The 20,659-nt window shown below is 51.3% G+C and overlaps 1 protein-coding gene across 1 annotated transcript in view; it reads right to left on the reverse strand.

Annotated features, from left to right (window-relative positions):
* PVALB (parvalbumin) overlaps positions 1 to 17,789 on the reverse strand; it is a 19,183-nt gene extending 1,394 nt beyond the window's left edge. Inside the window, exons 1-4 of the mRNA XM_017856915.1 lie at positions 17,733 to 17,789; positions 15,245 to 15,312; positions 13,256 to 13,388; positions 11,774 to 11,883 (exon numbers count right to left, since the gene is read on the reverse strand). Coding sequence (XP_017712404.1) covers positions 11,774 to 11,883; positions 13,256 to 13,388; positions 15,245 to 15,305 — 304 coding nt within the window. The 5' untranslated portion in view covers positions 15,306 to 15,312; positions 17,733 to 17,789. The remainder of the gene's footprint in view (positions 1 to 11,773; positions 11,884 to 13,255; positions 13,389 to 15,244; positions 15,313 to 17,732) is intronic.
* Positions 17,790 to 20,659: the final 2,870 nt, after the last annotated feature.

Raw genomic sequence — 20,659 nt, forward strand, 5'->3', positions numbered from 1 at the left:
AAAGAAAGAAAGAAAGAAAGAAAGAAAGGAAGGAAGGAAGGAAGGAAGGAAGGAAGGAAGGAAGGAAGGAAGGAAGGAAGGAAGGAAGGAAGGAAGGAAGGAAGGAAAGAAAGAAAGAAAGAAAGAAAGAAAGAAAGAAAGAAAGAAAGAAAGAAAAAATAAAATGCAGTGTTGTGATGTGGGGAGAGCACAGGCTGGGGATTGAAAGTGAGGGCTTCCAGGCCTAGTCTGGCCCTATTTGCTGGAAAATGTATCTCTCTGGGTTTTGGTTTCCTCATCTGTCAGTGGAGTGAAGAGAGGGGCCGGTAATAATTCCTTGGGAAAGACAAATAAAAAGCTGGTCATAAAATGGCTTCAAAAAGGCCACAAAAAGTATCTGGGACTCATGTGAGGTGAGCTGCGTCCTCCCTGGACTTTGTATGGAATAGAAATGTAAAATCCCACCTATGCAGTTTCTTAGTTTGCATCATTGTACTGTGGTTATGTAAAGTGTTAACATCGGGGGAGCTGGGTGAAGGGTGTACAGGACTCTCTGTACTATCATTGCAATAATTCTGTACATCCACAATTATTTCAAAATAAAAAAAGTGAAAACACACACATACACAAAACCAAACCAACACATGCTGTATTGTAGAAATAACCTGGCTCTGGGCTGGGCACGGTGGCTCACCCCTGTAATCCCAACACTTTGGGAGGCCGAGGCAGGTGGATCACGAGGTCAAGAGATTGAGACCATCCTGGCCAACATGGTGAAACCCTGTCTCTACTAAAATACAAAATTAGCTGGACGTGGTGGCGCGTGCCTGTAGTCCCAGCTACTTGGGAGGCTGAGGCAGGAGAATCGCTTGAACCCAGGAGGTGGAGGTTGCAGTGAGCCGTGACTACGCCACTGCACTCCAACCTGGTGACAGAGCGAGACTCTGTCTCAATCAATCAATCAATCAATCAATAACCTGGCACTGCCCCTGGCCAGATGAAGGGATACATAACATAGCTGGGTGCCTCACCTTTCTGAGGTTTGACTTAGGAAATAGACACCATGCTCTCCTGTCCCTAGGGTGTCTGTCCTAGGATAGGAAAGGTGGGTGACCTGGATATGGGGGATGCAGAGCGGGACCGAGAGTGAGGGTCCACCAGCTGGTCTTGAAATCCCCAGGCTCTCTGGCCGAGTGGTAACAGCAGTACCAAGGATGCAGTATCAAATAAATACAAAAACAACGAACACTTGTACAGAATCCCTCCCACAGGGCAGGTGTGAAAGTGCTTGCTTTCTCAGCCGGGAGTCTGTGATCTTCCAGGACCTTGGTGGGGCAGGTGGTTATTTTGAGATGTCTTTTATTAGTAGTACTTTTATTAATTGTAGCTAGTAACTAACATTTATTGAATGCCAATGTGGGAAGCATTTTGCATATATTATCTCACTGAATCCTCATGACTACTCCATGAGAGACACACCTTTGCCTGTATTTTACAGATGGGAAAACAAACTGAGGCTTGAAAGTTAAGCAGCTTGACCGTGGTCACACAGCAGACATGATTCAAGCTAGAAATGCTTTTAGGCTTCCTTCTTCATCCCAGTAGTTTCTCACCTACTTTGACCTCGGTATAGAGTGACGCATGTCCCAGCTCAAATATCACCACCCCATCTCATTAGTCCTTTTTTATTTACTTCATAGTCCTTGGCACTCTCTGAAATGATCTTATTTATGCACTTATTTTTGTTGGTCTCCCCCTACTAGAATACAAACTCTGGAGGGCAGGGGAGCCTCTTTCTCATTCACTGCTCTCCTGGCAGCCACAGTGTTCCTGGCACACAGTAGGTGCTCATAAATAAGCGCTGGGTGGATGGATGGACAGATGGAGGGAGGGATAGTGGGAGGGATGGATGGAGGAGTAGACGGATGGAGGGATGGATGGATGGATGGATGGATGAGGAGTTGGTGGATGGATGGAGGGAGGGAGAGAAGGATGAATGGATGGATGGATAGATGGAGGAAGGATGGATGGATGGATGGATGGATGGATGGATGGATGAGATGGCTCATGAGTCCTTCCTAAGGTTCAACAAGCTCTGACTCACTTCATATAATTCACACGACAGTCTGGGAGGATTCTAATTTTATAGATGGGGAAATGGAGGCTGGGAAGGTGAGGTGTCAGGGTCATGTGGAAAACAAGAGCCAGAGCCAGGACTTGGCCTCCGGCCTCAGGAACCCCCTACACGAATGTGGAGAGGCTACTTCTGAGAGGGCTAGCGTCCCGGCTCAGGCAGAAGCATGAGCCCTCTCCAACTTAAACCTGTCATTTCAACCAGCACTGGCATTCCCTGTTTGGGGACACTGAGTTTCTCTGTCCTGGGATAAAGGATGCATGAGCCTGTCTGCCATCGCCTGCTCGTGGAGAGATTGTCAAGAGGGGAAGCTGGTCCTCTCTGTGCTCCGGACTGCACTGACCCCTTCATCCTCACTCTAGAAATTATGGGCTGTCAGGCTACTCATCGGTAAAGAGCCCATTGATCACCTTCACACTAGATGGGATTTGGTGCAGCGGGTGTGACTGTGGCCCGGGGATACCAATGAGGGACTCTCCAGTGATGGAAAGTCAGGCATTTTGGAATCAGACTTTGGGAGGTACTTTGGAGCTGTGGGGTTTTTGAAAGCCTCTTAAATCAGCCCCTCTGCCCACCTTGCAATCTATTCTGAGGCAGCCAGGACATCACAATAGCCACATGCGCTGGCCTTCAGCAGAGAACACGGAATTCTAATTTTATCTCCTCAGAACCTTCAACAGGCGACTTTGTAGATAAATTGAGGGCAGGAACCACCTCTTCCGTGCCTTTCATGTCTGCCTCAGGGCTGAGCTCTTAGGAGCCAGTCAATTAACTAACAGGTCTCCTAGCCAAACCCTTCCTCTAAAATGCCCAGGTCTCTCCTTAAAGAAAAACAAATAACTGGCTGGGTGCGTTGGCTCATGCCTGTAATCCCAGCACTTTGGGAGGCCGAGGTGGGCAGATCACAAGGTCAGGAGATCGAGACCAGCCTGACCAACATGGTGGAACTCCATCTCTACTAAAAATACAAAAGTTAGCCAGGCACGGTGGCGCGCACCTGTAATCCCAGGTACTCAGGAGGCTGAGGCAGGAGAATGGTTTGAAGATGGAGATTGCAGTGAGATGAGATCACACCACCGCACTCCAGCCTGGGTGACACAGCGAGACTCTGTCTCAAAACAAAACAAAACAAAACAAAAAAAACCCCACAAACAAAGATCCCGTAAACTCTAGGTCAGCTTAACTGGCAGTAGGTAGGATCCCAGGATGGCGAATGTAGCTTTGAACCATCGAGTTCTAGTCTTGGCGCTGCCATCTGCTGCTGTCCTTGGACAACACACCTTATCCTCCCTGGTCCTGGTTTTCTTATGAGTGAGTGTCAGGTCTAGAAGACGCCTTTCCGGCTGTCACATGGTGTTTGGAGCAAGCAAGCTGGGGGTAACACCCAGCTCCCATTTCTTGTTCCTGTGGCCTTCAACTAGATGCTTCGCCTCACCTGTCAAATGGAGCTCATGATAGTACCTACTTCCTTAAGTTGTTCAGAGGAGCCAGCACTAAAGCTCTTGGTCACAGGCCTGATGCACAGCAAGCTCTCAGTATCCGGTGATGTTGCAACCAAAGTGTTTCTATACCTCAAGCCACTTTGAAACCAAACCTATAAACGCTTGGCTACTGCCCGGCAGAAGCAGGAGGCTCTAAATGGTACTGTAACTGGTAATTGTTAGCATCATTGTTGTTCATGTTGCCATTGTTTGTCTCTAGGATCCCAGCATTTCCTGCCTCCACCCTGGCACCTACCTACAACCGTCCAGCAACCCTGGACCTACGTCTGAATCTTGTTCCAGCACTACCTGGCTAGGTGGCCATCAGTCACTACTTTAGCTCTCTGAAGCTTAGTTTTCTCATTTGTAAAGTGGGTATAATAATGCCTGTTTAGATAGCTATTAGAAAGACCAGATGGGGTAACACAACTGGCACATAGTAACTTCTAAGTGTTAGTTCCACCTCCTTTGTGGATCTCCCCAGCACAACCAACACAGGTTGGAGCTTTGACATAACATTAACCACGAAAGTCCTGAAACTAAGCAGGGCAAGGAAGATATAAACAGAGGGCACGGAAAACCTAAAGAGCAACCAGCTAACCTGGTACAAGTTTCCAATCCATCTATCCCATCAGAGCTAGCATCCCACCTCCAGGACACCCATCCATGGCAACTTAGTTCCTGATCCTCAGTTTCCTCACCTATAAAATGGGGATACTGGGACTATCTCCTTATAGGGTTATGGTAAGGGCTCCAGGAGATAATGGAGAAGGAGTGCCCAGCACAGTGCCTGGCACACAGTGGGAATGCGACTAAATCAACTCTTAATGTTGACAGGTAGAAGAGACAGTCTTCCTTTGGAGGCATCCAGAATCGTCATTCTCTTCTAAGACATGCAAGTTCAGCAGTACCTTTGCAGGCTAGAACCTCGCCCAACCCCGTCTGGGGCTAGCTCGCAGATGTCGTCATTGTCCAATCAGAAAGAGACGAAGGAGGTAGACGGTAGGGATGGGGGTGGGAGGGAGGCAGCAGAGGAAGGATCAGAGGACTAGAGGATTCTGTTCTTTTCTTTCCCTTAGGAAACCGAAATTAGCCTAATTAGGTCTGCCCTAGTCCAAGGCTGTGGGAATTGGACAAATTTAGAAGCTATTGACAGGTGAGATCAGCACACACTGATGGCCCAAAGCGAAACTGAGCCGGCCATTGAGTCAGCGGCTGGAAGGCTCTTTCCCTGCCTCTGTCGTGATGACCGTGATGACCGGGATGAAGGAGCCGGCCTCCTGGTTTATCACCTCGCCTCTAAATAGCTCCCGGGCTCGGTTTCTTATAAATTGGTATCTCAAACAGGGATCACCTTCCCATCCGGGAGAACTGGGAGGCAGAGTCACTCCGGGTCAAGCCAGACAGCCACAAGGAGGCCGCGTCAACAGTTCTGTGGCTCACTCTGTGCCAGGCACTGCGCGGTGTGTTACTCCACCTCATCCTCATCGGCTCTCTTATCTTTATTTTATTTACAGAGAAACTGAGGCTGAGTGTCACTCAGCTAGAAAGATTCTAACAGGCGTGGCTGGGGCCAGGGTGCGTCTCTTCCTCAAAGGTTGGAGTTAAATGGCCCCGCATTCTAACTCAAGCTGCAACCCCCAGAGGCAGGAGAGGGATGCATGGAGGGCAATGTCTTTTTCCACCAAGCAGCTGCTCCCTTTCACAGAAGGCCAGTTATGTAAGGAAGACTGCTTCCTCTCCCCTTGCTAAATCTTTTCTAGTGCAGCATAAGGCCAGAGCTAGGGAAAGTCCACACGGGAATAAAAGAAGCAGCTTGCTAAGCACAGAAGCCATTTATAACTAAAACGTCTCAGCTCAGCTTAGGGGAGGGAGTGGTGGAGTCAGGAGACCCGGGTCCCGTTGGGCCAAGGACTTGCTATGTGACTTTGGCACTTACTGTCTACGGGGCCTTGGTTTTCACATCTCTCAGTGGGGATCACAGTGTCCCCTAGACCTCACTGAGCTGGTACCAGGGTGCAATGAGATGGGACAAAGCATAGTGCACCTTAGGGCTCTGTCCTCAAACCCTGGGCTGGCCTTGATATGAGCATCTTGTCCTACTTAGAAATCAAATCCTCATAGAGGCCGGAGGGCTAGAATGACAGGGAGATGCGCAAATTCTCCTTCTATCCCTCTCTCACTTTTCTCCTGCTTTAGACTCCATTTCATTTCTGTTGAGGATTGAGATTCCACCACTTTCCAAAGGTTTTAGGTGGGTTACAAGCAAAGCATTCCCATAAAATAAGAGGAAAGGAATCATTTCCAGAACATTCCCTTCATTGGAGCAACAACCCTGTGAGGTGAGTATTCTTCTCCCCACTTTCCAGGTGTGGGAATGGATGTCCTGAAAGAGGAAAAGATACAGCCATTCCCACGGCTGATGCCCAGCATTTGGCTTTCTAATTTCTGCCTGACTCAGGGGCTCCACCACAGCCCAAGGCCTTACGCTATCACTCCGCCTCTCACAGTAAATAGGCTACTTAAAGATAAAAGAGAACAGATTTTGCCAGAGGGAAGCAGAAAAGGCAAATTCCTTCAGGCACGGGAGTGGGTGGCGGCGGGGGGCTGCAAGGTTAGACAATAATGATGACTACGTTTCAGCAACAGAAACAAAATGCAAACCCCAGACTCTTGAGTCTAGACACGCTTAAAGCAGAGGGCAGTGGATCCATCACTGGCAATGGGTTTCGGGAAGAATGTAACTAGGACTGCGTGCAGGCACGTGTGCGCGTGGGGCGTGCGGATCTTCTTTGCAGCAAGATATTAGGAGTCAAGGTTTGAAGAGGGCCCCGAGGCTTCACAGCAAGTCGCTCTGCTTCCCTGGGCCTCAGTTTCCTTGTATGTATCAGTACTAAAGATATCTTGTAGAGCTGTTGGGAGGTCTGAATGAGTTAAAAGAGGTAAGGCCTGTGTGCAGCACTTGGCACACAGGAAGTGGGAACGGATGCTAACCTCGATTCCTGTTGGTGGGCCCATTCTGTGGGGGCAGGCATTGAGTTTGGAAGGCCCAGGCTGGGGACACATGCCCATGTGAGGCAGGATGGCAGAGGGTCCTGGCTGGACCACTGTGCCTCAGTCCTAGCTCTGCTACAGAGAGACCCTGGGCATGTCACTTCTCACGATACCTCAGCTTCTTCACTTGCAAAATGGGGATAGTGATGGCATCTACTTTCTAGGATTATTGTAAGGCAGTGGTCCTGTAAGTGTGGTTCGCCAGATCATTAGCACCATCTGCTAACTTGTTAGAAATGCAAAAGTGTGGGCTCCACCTAAGAAATCAGAAACTCCTGGGTCTGGCACAGCCATCTGTGTTGCCAAAGGCCCTCCAGGTGATGCTGACACCGACTCCCAGCGGGAGACCCGTTGTGAAGGTGAAGTATTTGAAAAGGCACCTGCCACATAGTCTGCTTTGTCTGCTTTTTATGCCTGGGCTTTGCAACTGCAAGTGCTTTAACAAAGATTATTTTGGCACCCTTCACCTCTTTTTCTAGCTTCTCTTTCCTTTTCAGCCTTAAGCCCCTCCCCATATCAGCCCTGCACCAGCCTTTTAGGGTGGCCTTTGAGAATCAATCAACCACACCTATAAAAGCCTTTGAGTTTCCTGGAAGTAGTTGCCTCAGAGACAGGAATGCAAAGGGTTATTATTAGAACTTTGTCTTCCTACCCCCTCCCTTCAATACAGGATCTTTAAGAACCTGGTAAATATCACTCACCTTCAGAAGGACGAACAGAGCAGGGAAGAGAGGCAGTCCCTGGTTTGGGGCTCTCCCAGCACCTGCTACAGACAAGTCCTCACAGATCCCCAACCTCAGCTTGCAGATCATCTCCCCCTACATACAGCAGTTGTGCATCCTCATCACTGCACAGTGCTGCCCAGAGCTGAGCACTTGTTCATTTCATTTCATTCATTCATTCATTCATTCATTCATTCAACCAATACACTTTTCTTGTTCTCTCACTATGGGCCAGGCCCTGTGCTAGGTGCTGGGATTAGAACTGAACAAAACAAAGTTCCTGTTCAGTGGATCTGACATCCTAGTGGAGGAGAAAGAAATAGGCAATAAGTCAATCAATAAAATCATCCTATCATAAACTAAACTATGAATGAATGAATGAATGAAGCAGGCAGCACAGGTCATGTGCTTTTGGAGCTCAACAGACCTGACTTCAGACCTTGATCTTTTCTCTTCCTAGCCTAAAGGGTTTATGCAAGCCCTTAGTCTCTCTGAGCCTCAGTGTGCCTATCTATAAAATGGGAATCATAGTAGTATACATTTCAGAGATAGCTAGGAAGATTAAATGAGGGAAATGCTAAGCACAGTGCCTGGCATGTATTGAGTGCTCTATGAAGTTAGATGCTATTGCCATCGTCATTCAAGGTCACGCAGCTGAGCCAAAATACTGAAGTGGTCCTCTGTGTAGACATTTATCCACTGGGACATCTGTGAAATCCCAGGGCTGGAATGTACCCCAGTAATTGGCTAGTTATGCGCCCCATGGTTTTTTTTTGTTTGTTTGTTTTTTGTTTTGATGGAGTCTTGCTCTGTTGCCCAGGCTGGAGTGCAATGGTGTGACCTCGGCTCCCTGCAACCTCCACCTCCCAGGTTCAAGTGATTCTGCTGCCTCAGCCTCCTGAGTAGCTGGGATTACAGGCATGTGCCACCACACCCGGCTACTTTTTTTATTTTTCGTACAGACAGGGTTTTGCCATGTTGGTCAGGCTGGTCTCGAACTCCTGACCTTGTGATCCACCTGCCTTGGCCTCCCAAAGTGCTGGGATTACAAGTTTGAGCCACCACGCCCGGCTTGCCTCATGGTTTTAAAGATGAGGCACTTTATGGTCAGAAGGGCTCTCTGGGACATGCCCCAGATCCTACCAGGAGTTGAAGGCATCTTCCAGCTATTGGTGGGGCTTGGGCCCTCTGGCCTTAAGAGAGAGTGACAGCAAAGCAGAGTATCTGAAACAGAATGTCCTGGGCCCCAAAAAGGCTCTGCTTCCCATCTCACCACCTATTGGACATCATTGCACCCACCCTTCCTGCGTTAGGGGGTTGGGAGTGAGGAAGGGGGCGTCTGCATCTTCCCACCTCAAAAGCATGAGGTGTGGGGCCCCAGTGCCTCAGGGTGGCCTGTGCTCATTGTCTATTTTATGTCTTGCCTATGAGTTCAATGGAGGCTGCACAGGTGGGCCTGGACCATGCTTTTGGGTTTGAATCCTGGCCCTGGCACTTGCTGGCAGCATGACCTTGCACTCACTTCCTGGGCTGCGCTTTCTACATCTGCACTTATGTCCTCTGTCATCCCAAGGTCAAATGAGGTAACCAAACCCAGCACTGGGCTGGACACACATGACATGCCCAGCTAATAAGTCTTTCCTCCCATTCTTGGCAAAGCAATCTTCTTGCCCCTTTCTGAACATACCCTACAGTTTCCAGCTGATGCCAATGCCTTGCCTGGACCCCACTCCCTCTGTCCCCTACAGCCTGTGGCATAGCCTCTGAGTCTGCACAAAATGCGTGATGCCTGCACCTCTGCCTCTGGCTGGCACTATCACTTGTTTGAGTATATGTGTGCAAGCAATGTGCAGACAATAAAAATGACATTGTATGGCCAGGTGGGTGGCTTATGCTTGTAACCCCAGCACTTTGGGAGGCTGAGGTGGGGAGATGACTTGAGGCCAGGAGTTCGAGACCAGCCTGGCCAACATGGTGAAACCCCATCTCCACTAAAATTACAAAAATTAGCTGGGCATGGTGGTGTGTGTCTACTATCCCAGCTACTTGGGAGGCTGAAGCAGGAGAATTGCTTAAACCCAGGAGGCGGAGGTTGCAGGGAGCTGAGATTATACCACTGCACTCCAGCCTGGGCAACAGAGAAAGACTGGCTCTAAATAAATAAATAAATAAGGCATTGGAGTTGCCGTTTATTGAGCATTTGCTACGTGCTGGGCACTACAGGCCACATTCTCATGTTATAATGCCTAGTCTACAGATGAGGACGCTGGGGCTCAGGGCTAAGGAGCAGCTGCTCAGGGGCACCCAGTTAGGAAATGGGCCTGAATTATTTTTACCTCTTCCATTGCCAGGCACAGAGTTGCTACTCAGTCAACATCTGCTGGATCTGTTAGAAGAGTTTAGTTGATGCTTTAAGATCTGAGTGTGGCAGGGAGGGAGGGAGGGAGGCAGGGAACTGGGCCAGGTCTGGCTTGGTTTTTCTTCATCATGTAGGTTGTCTGTGAGCAGTCAGCCATGAAGACCCGGCCCAGGGCTTCTGAGCTATGGCATATTGGCTGCAAATAAAAATGGAAGGCAGGTCTGGAGGCCTGGGTCAGGGTTGAGGTGGGAGCCAAGCCTTGGGGTGGAGCTGTCTGATAAGCAGACTGGTGGGGATGGGGGTGTGAAGGAGGATCTGCCAAGCACCAGAAGCCCGAGGAGCAGCCAAGCCAATGATGCCTTTCCAATACCCTCTCCTCCACTCCTTTAAAACCACCTCCCTCCCTCCCAGCCACAAGAAGGGCAGCTGGCATTAGACGGCCAGGGGACCCCCTGCATTTGACTTTGACAGGGATTCTCCATTCTTGTTACTGGCAGGAAACAAACAAACAAACAAGAAACAAACAACAAGAAAACCCTCTAGCTCATAAGCAATAAGCACACACCTACTTTCATATTCCTTGTACCTTTCCCAAAGCAATTTTGTATTCACAGAAACTTAATTTTCACAACAAGTCCAAACGGGTCTTAGGAGAAGCTCACGCACCCCATTTGCCGGGCAAGGGAACGTAGGTGTGCAGAGGTGATGGGTTCAAGGTCACAGCTGGCAAGGGGCAGAGACGGAGGAGAGCATGGGTGTCTGGGTTTTATACTCAGGCAGCGGACGTTTAGGAAGAACCTGCTTTGTGTGGGGTATTGGCTAGATACTGGGGCTAGAAGGATGAATGCAACACAGTCCCTAGTTTTAAATAAATTAGCTAATACATGCGTATATAGCATTTACTCTAGGCACTTTACATATTAACACATCTAACCCTTGTCATCACCCTATAGGAATTATCATTATGTTCAGTTCAGAGATGAGAAAACAGAGGCCCAGAGTAGTTATCTAATTGCGCACGGTCACACAGCTCGAAAGCAGTATGGCTGGGATTTGAACCGAGATAGCCTGGGGCCCAGAGGCCAAACACCTACACACAGTTTTCTCTGAGATCAGTAGAAAAGGCCATTATGGGAGCAAATAGCAGCCTAGCATGCTGCAAACACTCATTCAGGTCTGGTTCTAAATCCCTGCCCCACCACTCTGTCCTAGCTCTTTGAACTAGGCTAAGCACCTTCAATGTCCATTTGCCCACCTGCAAACTGGAGATAATTCCTGAGGAAATCATGATGCTAAGAGAGATGACAATGTGGGTGCGCTGTATGAATGCCACATGGAGCCAAATGGAGAAAGGAGTGGATGGTGGGCCACTGGTCTCTCATCTGTGCTAACATCGAAGCTTGCAAAGCAAGGCAGGACCAGGTATTCCCCGTCCGAATTCCCCGCTGATTTCTGGCTTACTGTTTTTCCTGGCTCTGCTGAAAGGCTAGAATCGTACATTTGAGTAAAACCCAAACAGGTTTTGAGACTTGGGGTTACAGGACACCAGGACAGGATGCTGAGGAGGAGAGGAGATAGGAATTTCCATCCCTGGAATCTGAGAATGTGAGAGGCAGAGGATCCTTGGGGATTAGTCGGCCTCATTTCCTTGGATTACAGATGGGAGACAGAGGCCCAGTGACTGAGAGACACTGCCCAAGGTCACACAGCCAGTTTGGGCAGAGCTTGGATCAGTATTCATGCAAAAGTACAGGCTGAGTTCAGGAAAAAAAAAAAAATCCCAAATCCTCCTGGATCCCCTACCCAGCAGGAAAAACAGAATCTACTCCTTTTAGGTTTTCAAATTAGGAAAATACACCAGTTTTCCTTTGTCTGGAGTATGTGGCAGAGCTCTCAGACCTAATGGACAGCTTTTTATCTTATAATCTAGGGGAGTGAGGGGCCCCATATCATCCCTTCCTTGTGACAGACATAGCTTCAAACTTTTTGCATCCAACACCCCAAGATCCACAATATGCCCAGACCCCAGGTCACTGCTACCCACCGTCAACCCCAATTTTGCCGTCCCCATCTTTGTCTCCAGCAGCCATCAGCGTCTTGGTTTCTTTAGCAGACAGGTCTCTGGCATCTGGGGAGAAGCCTTTTAGGATGAATCTGGAGGAGAAAAGGGAGAAAGCCGGTGAGGGAGTCAGGCCGAGGTCTCCTTGCAGGACACTGGATGGAGGGTGGTCTTGTGTCTGCGTGGGGAAAGGGGTGGCTGGGACAGGCAGCGAGCAGCAGTCACGCACACAGATGCTCTGTGCCAGGTAGGCTGCTCAGTGGCTGTGCTTTCGTGGATGAGTATTCAGGAAAGGACAGGCTGTCCTCAGCGAAGGGCTGATCCCACTTCAGGGAGGGCACCGACACTGGTTAATTTATCCAACAAGTATCCACTAAGTGTCATTTCTGTGTCAGACATATGCTGGAAAGTGGGGTCACAGTGGTGATCTTCAGAAGGCACTGAAAAAAATAAGGAGGTCATAGGCTCCAAGAGAGACCACACGGTGTGATGGGCACAATGACAGTGGAAGTGGAGGAGGGCGCTCAGAAGCTGTATCTGCCCACCTGGGATGAGGGGAGGAGTGGGGAGGTTTCCCAGTGAAGGTGATGCCTGGAGGACGGGGGAAGTCAGCCTCTGTGAATGTGTGTGTGTGTGTGTGTGTGTGTGTGTGTGTGTGTGCAGAAGTGTACATGCATGTTGGATGTAAGTGGGTAGAATATGAAAGTTCTAGCCACTTACATTCAGAAGGTACGCTTGTGAGATGGTTTAGCGGGGAGACAGGATGGTTGGGGAAGTCACTACTTGAAAGGCCTCTCCCTACACCCACCCCCCATCCTTCTCTTTGTGACAAAACTCAAGGCTTTCTTGGCCAGAAGGTGACATAAGGCAACCTGAGTCAGTAGACATGGCCGGGTGGCCGAGGGGATTATGGCAGGAGACGGTTTTTGCCGATGGAGGCATACATTTTCCTAGCCACAGCCTTCTCCTTCTCTGCTTTTCTCCAAGGACCCCTGGACCCCCAGAACTGGTTCTGCATCCCTGGCTTGCCCAGAAAATGCACCAGCCACACTAGTACCAGAGGGCTGGGGGCTGCAGGAAGGTGGTAATTGTCAGACAAATGAAAATCAATGAAATACTCAAGTGAATGCTTTCTGCCCTGCCTATGGTGCTAGGCAGCAACAAAAACTGCCTCTTCATTTGTATTAAATTATTAAGTAGCATCATTCCATTAGCAATATTAAGTGGCTATCACTTAACCTAGTTAGTTCCACTTTCAGCTGAGGGTTTTACTCTTCCGAAGCAATAGTGCCGGGAAGCCTTCTCCCCTGGTGCCCTGGGTCCGAGCACTGCCTTCATGCACTGTTACTTTCTGTGAAGCAGGCAGAGTGAAAGGCAGGTCTGATGGACACTTGGAAGCTAGAGTCCCAGCCCCTACTCCCTCTCACACAGCCGTGGGCTGGGCAGCCCCTGCAGGCCTCCGCTTACCCCAGCTCATCCTCCTCGATGAAGCCACTTTTGTCCTTGTCCAGGATATGAAACACCTTCTTCACATCATCCGCACTCTTTTTCTTCAGGCCGACCATTTGGAAGAACTTTTTGTGGTCGAAGGAGTCAATGGCTGTGGGGGGAAGAGCAGGGTCAAATAGGACCAGAAAGGCTGGTAGGGAAGCGTGGGAGAATGGAGGATGTCAAAGCATTTGTTGATGGATTCCCGCATGCCAGTTGTGGAGAATGAGAGGTACCCACCTCCATCGGAGGACTGAGGGAGCCCGGGCAAGGGAGGATGCCCTGTCCAAGGTCACAAGGCTGGGAGTGGAAGAGGTGCGCTCACATCCAGATCACCCCGGCTCTCAAGCCTGCCCCCACACCCCGCCTCCACTGCACCCATTCCTGATGATGGGAGCAGCACCTAAGAACCAAGGGCTTTTGTTCTTCTGAGAACCTCATATCCAGGAAGCCTTTTGGGTGCCAGCTGGTTGGGAGTGGGCTGGGGAATTGAAGGGGGCATGAACATGGTCCTGGGAGTAGGGGGAGGAGGGTTGACCTTCTTTCTTGGCCACAGACTCTGTGACCAGAAAATTGACATAGAAAGGTCAGGTTTCCCTCAAGGTCACACAGAGGGAGGAGGAGAGGGAGGAGGAGGGGCAGACCCGGAAGTCCTGGCTCTGCGTAGAAATCCATTTAGGAGGCAGTGGGAAGGGGGTGTTGGGAGGCTCCCGAGAAATACCCAGTTAAGTTTCTTCCCAGATGGGCTTGAGGTGAAGGGAGAGGGTTATCCCAGGACCCTAGGAGGGTGGCTTCCCAGAGAGGTTCTTGTGCCCAGGGGAGGGGGTGCAAAGCAGAAAGGAAATGGGAGTCCTTTTCTACCTGCGATTTTCTGTATCTTGGGGTCCTTTTTTAAAACACCTGGGGAAGGGTACAATGTTAGATCCTGTATTATGTGTATGTATATGTGTGTGTGTGTGTGTGTGTGTGTGTGTCTGTGTGTGTGTATATGTGTGTGTGTGTGTATGTGTATGTGTGTGTGTGTATGTGTGTGTGTATGTGTGTGTGTGTATGTGTATGTGTGTGTATGTGTGTGTGTGTATGTGTGTGTGTCTGTGTGCAGGAGGTGGCTGTGAAAGTCATGTTCTCTTCCCCTCAGCACATGGCTAGAGGCAAGGAAAGTTGCCCTGTCCACCTCCGACACTAGGCTGGGCAACCCAGGTCTAATACCCCTTCTGCCCAGTTCGGTGACCTTGGGCAACTGTGTTGTCCTCTCCAAGACAGTTCCCTGGTTTCCCCATCTGTACGACAGGGGAGGAGGAAGGCGGGCAGCTAAGCGGTGAAGTCCCGGGCAGCTGGGAGAGGTGAGCCTGCCAGTTCCCCTCCCCGGCCCGCCTAAGGAGGCCCGAGGTCTGAGGCACTGAAGGTGCCCCGTGCAGGCTTGGGCAGAGCTGTGCGCCGGCTCCAGAAGGTCACCTCGCCCGCAGGTCCGCTGCTGAATCTCAGTAAAGGAACTAGGGCAGTCAGGGGGCCAACAACGGCTACCACCTGGCGGGAAAAGTCCTATCCAGAATGAGGGTCCAGGAAAGGGGTCGCTTGGAGACGGGGATGCGCCCTGCAGTCCTCTCCACGTGCCTTAAAGAGGACGTCCAGAGAGCTCGTACAAGGACCCTGGCGATCCCTCCTCCGACCCTGGTCTTCGCCCTTGGTTCCGGACCCTGAGTCCTCCCAGCCACCGGGCCTTCAGCACCCTCAAGTTTCTGTAACTTGGGCAGGGCGCCCGCTTCCCCGCCCGCTCCCTGCGCCACGTCTCGCCCGGACAGAGTTTGGGAACCGCCAAGGACGCCCCCGCCCCGACCTCGCCGGCGCCCAGGGGGAAGTGTGGGCAGAAGCGCGCTGGGGAAGACCCTCAGGCTGCCGAACCCGCGGAGTGCAGGGGTGCGGGCGGTGGACGAGGAGAGAGGGATGGAAGGGGAGCGCGCTGCTCACCGCTAAAGGCTCCCACCGCCTTCTTGATGTCCTCAGCGTTGAGCAAGTCTGTCATCGACATCCTGCAACTGTTTGAGCGGGCAGAGCAAGTGCGAAAAGATTAAAAAGTGCTTTTCTCATCATTTCTGCTCATATGACCAGCGCTGCAGTGCTGCGCGCCGGGCGCACGCCCGCCGGGCCTGGCATGGCGCCAGGGGCCCGGACTCTGAGCGCAGCGGGAGCGGCTCAGTCCAGCCTCGCGGCTGAGCAGCGCCGGCCGCCGGCAAAAGGGCGCGCGGACCTGCTACCGCTCCTGCACCGCCAGGCCAGGGGTCCGCGGGATCCCAGGGGCTGCGGCCAGGGCACGAGGGAAAGGGGGCCACCTCTGGGATTTAGGGGGCACTGGAGTCACCAGCCAGGTCTGGAAAGTCCACCTGCTGTCAAGGACACGCAGGAGGTGCGGGGTCTCAGATCTGGGAACCTCCGAGGATGTCCTGCCGCGTGGGGGAAGATCCTGAACCCTCAGCGGCCAGCCTGCAGCCCAGGACCCCCTAGGCCCTGCTCCCTTTCTCTCTCCACTCCTACTTCAGTCTCTGCTCTGGTCTTTCCTGGACGCAAATTTATGCTGCAAAATCTGAGCGCTGAGGTCGTGAAACCTGACCCACCGGACGCAGGGAGGAGGTGGCAGGGACAGGGACAGGGACAAGCAGTAGATGCTGGCGCCCACTTCGGGTGCCCCATCCCACATCTGGCCAGGGATGCACATTCTAAAACCTGATTTGTTTTATTTTTATTTTTTTGTTGGCTTGGTTTTTCAAAGAACACTTCTCAGATCTCTACTAACTACTTGCTTTCCTGGTCTCCTGGGTCCCGGCATCATGGGACCAGACTCCCCCTGTTTCCATAAACCTTTTTGGGCAGAGTAGGGTGGGGGAGGCTGCTTGGAATTGCTAAGGTCCCTCCCAGAAAGCCCCGTATGTGTTTGGAAGAAGGGTAGCCCCTTCAGACCACACTTTCTAGACAACCTAAGCAGGCGTGGGGGCTCTGAACTTCACCTCTGGAAAAATGTCACAGTGTCTATCTTTATGCAGCCAGAGATCAGCTGTGTTCTTCCCCACGGTTCCCAAGGTTTCAAGCTGCAACCAGCTGCTTCTAGAGTGTGTGAGCACTGGACAGGGAGTCAGGAGGCCTGGGTTCTAGATCCTGGGTTGCGCTAAGTCCCTGTGTGACCTTGGGTTGTAACCTTCTCTGGGCTTCTGTCTCTCAGTGATGTGTTGATGTCAGTGGTCCCATGTAGTAGGACCTGGGGACTGCAACTTAAGGTATGGGCAGGTAGGCAGGGCCTGGGGCTGTGGTGGCCCTGGGTGGTTGGGCCCAGGGAGAGCAGCTGTCCAGTAGCTCAGGTTCCCTGACATCGTTGTCAACACTGTCTCCTGCAGCTCAGCCGTGGATGGGTGCCCTTCCTGGAAACCTTAGGATACCGTTGCTGGCTCCAGCTGCCCCCTCCCTGTGAGTCAGCTCCTTCAGGCCACAGCCCACCAGCTGGCTTCCAAGGCTCCCAGACTGTGGCTCCTGACCTGATGCCTCACCGGTCTAGGACTTCCCAGGATCCCTCAGCTGCCCTGGCCCCTGCTGCTACTGCCGTCACTTCTGCACCTTGTCCCCAGCTGGGCTGCTGACTCAGACATGCCAGACTCCTACGCTATCATTTCAACTCCCAGGCTCAGCTCACTCCAGGGGTGAGCTCACTCCAGCTTACTCCTAGTTGGAGAATGGATTTCCCCAGCTGAAAGACCCTTCAGCTATACCAGTGGAGAAACGGAGGCGCAGAGAATCCGTGAGTGGTCTGAGGACACATGGCAAAGCAATAGCAGAGCAGAGCACACCCCTGGGCTCACTCATGTGGAGTTCAGTGGCTCTCTGAGTGATCCTCCCTGGCACCTGGGACCCAGCTCTATCAGGTGCCATACATCTCAGCCCCACACTGGCTCCTGGTGAGCCCCTAAGCAGTGACCCTGTGGCAAAGGCTGGAGCCTCAACAGAGGCCCACTCTTCCGTCTCCTTCCTCCCTCTCTCCTCGCCGCTGAGTTCTCTCATCAACTTGAAACACCCTTCGGGGCTGAGTCCTCCCAGCCAGAGCATCAATGTCATGAGGTCATCCCATCAGTCCTCGGTAGTCCTCCTCTGCCCGCTGGGTCCCCTCTGATGGCATCACCAGAGTCCACAGATGTCTGGCTCCACCCCTCTTGTTCTACGGCTGGGGAATCTGAGGCCCAGCCTCAGGGGGCAGAGGGAGGGGGGAGTTTGCCCCAGGCCACACCAGGAGTCTGCGTGGAGAAGCAGGAATGCATACTCTCAGCCCTACATTCCCCAGCTGCCCTGCCTCCAGCACCCCCACAACACCCCCCCTCCCTCGGGTCACTAGGGACAGGGGAGATGTAGCTGTCCCTTCCAGCTGGCTCATCCTGCTGCATCCCTCTATCCTCCAACCTCGGTCGCTGCCACTCACCTCAGGTGGGGGTGGAGGGCTGAAGCCTGCCCTGAAAGGCTGGGCTGGTGGGAGGTCCCGTCAGGAAGTGAGCCTGGCGGTGGGATGGCCACCTATATAGGCTTCTGCTCTGGCTATTTTGGGAGGTGGCACTCCCCGTAGCCCCCGGCCCCCTCCCCTTCCGGTGTCAGGTACTCCCCAACCATGGTGCTGGGTGTCTGTATCACATTCAGCCTCCCTGGGCCCATCAGGCCAAGCCTATTAATAACTCTTGGCCCCTGCTTCCCTCCAGCACCCAAATTTGAGGCCCAGGCAGGGCTCACCTCTTCCATGAAGCCTTCCGTGACTACTGTAGATGGCAGCGATGTTTCCTTCTTCCATATCCTGCCAGGAAAGGAAGAGAAACAGCAAGGAAAAGAATGAAACTAGAATTGTTCTCTGTGCCTGGGGCTGGGCCCCGTTCCTATGCTTATATGATCTCTCACTACAGCCTAGCCAGGTAGACATGGCTGTTCTTGCACAGATGAGGAAACAGCATGGAAACATTAGATGTTAAGTAACCTGCTGCTCAAAGCCATGGGCCTGGGGCTGGGAGCGGACTCAGCACTTTTGTGCAAGGATCTAGTGCCTGGTAGGAGATGTTCTGCATATTCTCAGACAAGTCCCTTTTCCTCTCTTTCTCAGTCTTTCCACCTGTAACATGAGCTCAATCAGAAGTAAACTGTGCTCTATCTAGGGCCAGGGGAAGATGGACCCCCTGAAATTGTTTGCAATGCAAAATGTCACAGGGGTGTGACATTGAGTCGCAAAGGCCCCAGCCCTTCATGATTTGCTAAGAGATCTCTGATGCTGTCTGTCTTGGATTGGAGATGACCATCCAAGGGATGTGTTTTGAGAAGCATGAATGACCAAATGAATTTCATTAATACACAGTGAATATCTAACCTGAGCACAATGAAATGTTCCTCTCCTCATCCCTAACCTGAAAAGAATCTCCAGGGCACTGAGATTGTCAATGGTGGGGTCTAGTTCTTGACAGTGACATGAGGAATCCCAGGCTCCATGCAAAGGCTGTTTGGAAGCTCCATGGATAGAGAGAGTCGAGGGCAGGCTGCATGGGGGAAGCTGGGGCTGGGGCCTCCTTGAGGTGTGGTGCTGGGGCCTGAGTGAGGTTGCTGGTGGTGGCAACAGGGAGGAGTGTGCAGATAGGGGAGCATCTCTAGGACAGAATCTTCCAGAATTGGGGCTGTGGCATGAACAAGAGGGACAAATCCAAGCTGACCCTAAATTTTCAAGCTGGGGTTTGCTGAAGAAGGAAGGTGTTGATTTTGAAGGTGGGGAGTGTAGGGAGGAGGTAGAGCTCAGTCGGGGGGATGATAGAGTGGTGTTGAATCCTAGGATGTTAGGGCTGGGACAGCCTCCTCGGTGATTGGCTAGAAACTTCTACAAACGACATCGTGTTATAGATGAAGAAACCAAGGCCAGGATGACTTACCCAAATTCCCCAGAGAATAGTGGAGGAGACAAGAGCTGGTGCTGGATTTAGGGGGCCTGAAGGACGCCCTAGTGGAGATGTGTCTGAACTCTGGAGTGAGGTCAGGGCTAGACCCATGGTGCTTTGGTGGTCATCAGAGAGGTCAAGGAGTTGATCTCGTCAGGTCGTGGGCATGGCTGAGCTCAGGGAGACGGATGCAGGAGAACCTTGAGGATGAACCCTTGAGGAAGATCCCTGACTGGGGCCTGGGAAAATAATCACACTTGTTTGTTGAACAGTGTGCTGGGTTCTGTGTGCACAGCATCACACTTTGATTCTTGTGTCCCCTTCAGAGGTAGCCAAAACCTTCTCTTTTTTACTAATGATGGAAGAACAAGGGCTCAGAGAGGTTGGGCAACTTGCCTAAGATCACAGAATGGAGATAGGATTTCAGCCCATGTTCTCTGACTGGAAAGCACTTGCTCCTTTCTACCACACTATCCTGCTTCTAGAATAAGGCCAGAAGACCGGGGCAGCCTCTACCATGGGTGAATTCTCGGGAGCCCAGATGGCCTTCCTCTTTGTCCCCATAGGTCTTCTTCATGTACCTCTAATTAAGCAAATCTAGATGGGCTGAACCATATCACGTGTGTGTATGTGTGTGTGTGGGGTGGGGGTGGGGGTGCATTTATTGAGCACCTACTGTGTACCCAGTGCTTTATGTACTTTATCTCAGACGTTCAAAGAAATAGAATCTTAGAGAGATTTAGTGACTTACCTAAGGTCACACAGGTAGGAAGTAAGTGGATTTAAACTGAGCACTTTCTGATTCTGGAGCATCTTTCCCTCTACAATACTTAAAGTAGGGTAGAGATGTCCTAAACCTGAGTCATATATCTGGAAACATGATCCAGTTTTTTTTTTTTTTTCTTTTTTTTTTGCTCTGAATCTGTGCTAATTGAAGCAGGCTTCATTTTATTAATTTGGTTAATTATACAAGGGCCTTGATGCCAGAAAATGGGTTTATCAGTCAGTTCTGTTTTTGCCTGTAAGTGATGAGAAAGTCTGACTTGGGCTGGCTTAAGACAGTGCGGGGTTTGTTAACTCGTGCAACTGAAAAGTCCACGAAGGTTCAAGCATGGTTTGATCCAGAACCCAAATGCTGTCAGGAAGATGCTGTTTCTTACTTCTCAGCGATACCTTGTGCCACTCTCTCAAACTGGTTGTCCCCTGAGGGTGTCAAGATGGCCGTCCCTGCAATGCTACAAACTTTCAGGTCCAAGTCCTTTGGGGGAAAGGGAGTCTACTGCCTGAGAGCTTGCTCAAAAGTCCCAGAGCTATACAAAAATTAGCCGGGCGTGGTGGTATGTGCCTGTAGTCCCAGCTACTCGGGAGGCTGAAGCAGGAGAATCGCTTGAACCTAGGAGGTGGAGGTTGCAGTGAGCCAAGATCGCGCCACTGCACTCCAGTCTGG

This window comes from Rhinopithecus bieti, unplaced genomic scaffold, assembly GCF_001698545.2.
Source record: "Rhinopithecus bieti isolate Rb0 unplaced genomic scaffold, ASM169854v2 scaffold_42532, whole genome shotgun sequence".
In the NCBI taxonomy this organism is placed as follows: Eukaryota; Metazoa; Chordata; class Mammalia; order Primates; family Cercopithecidae; genus Rhinopithecus; species Rhinopithecus bieti.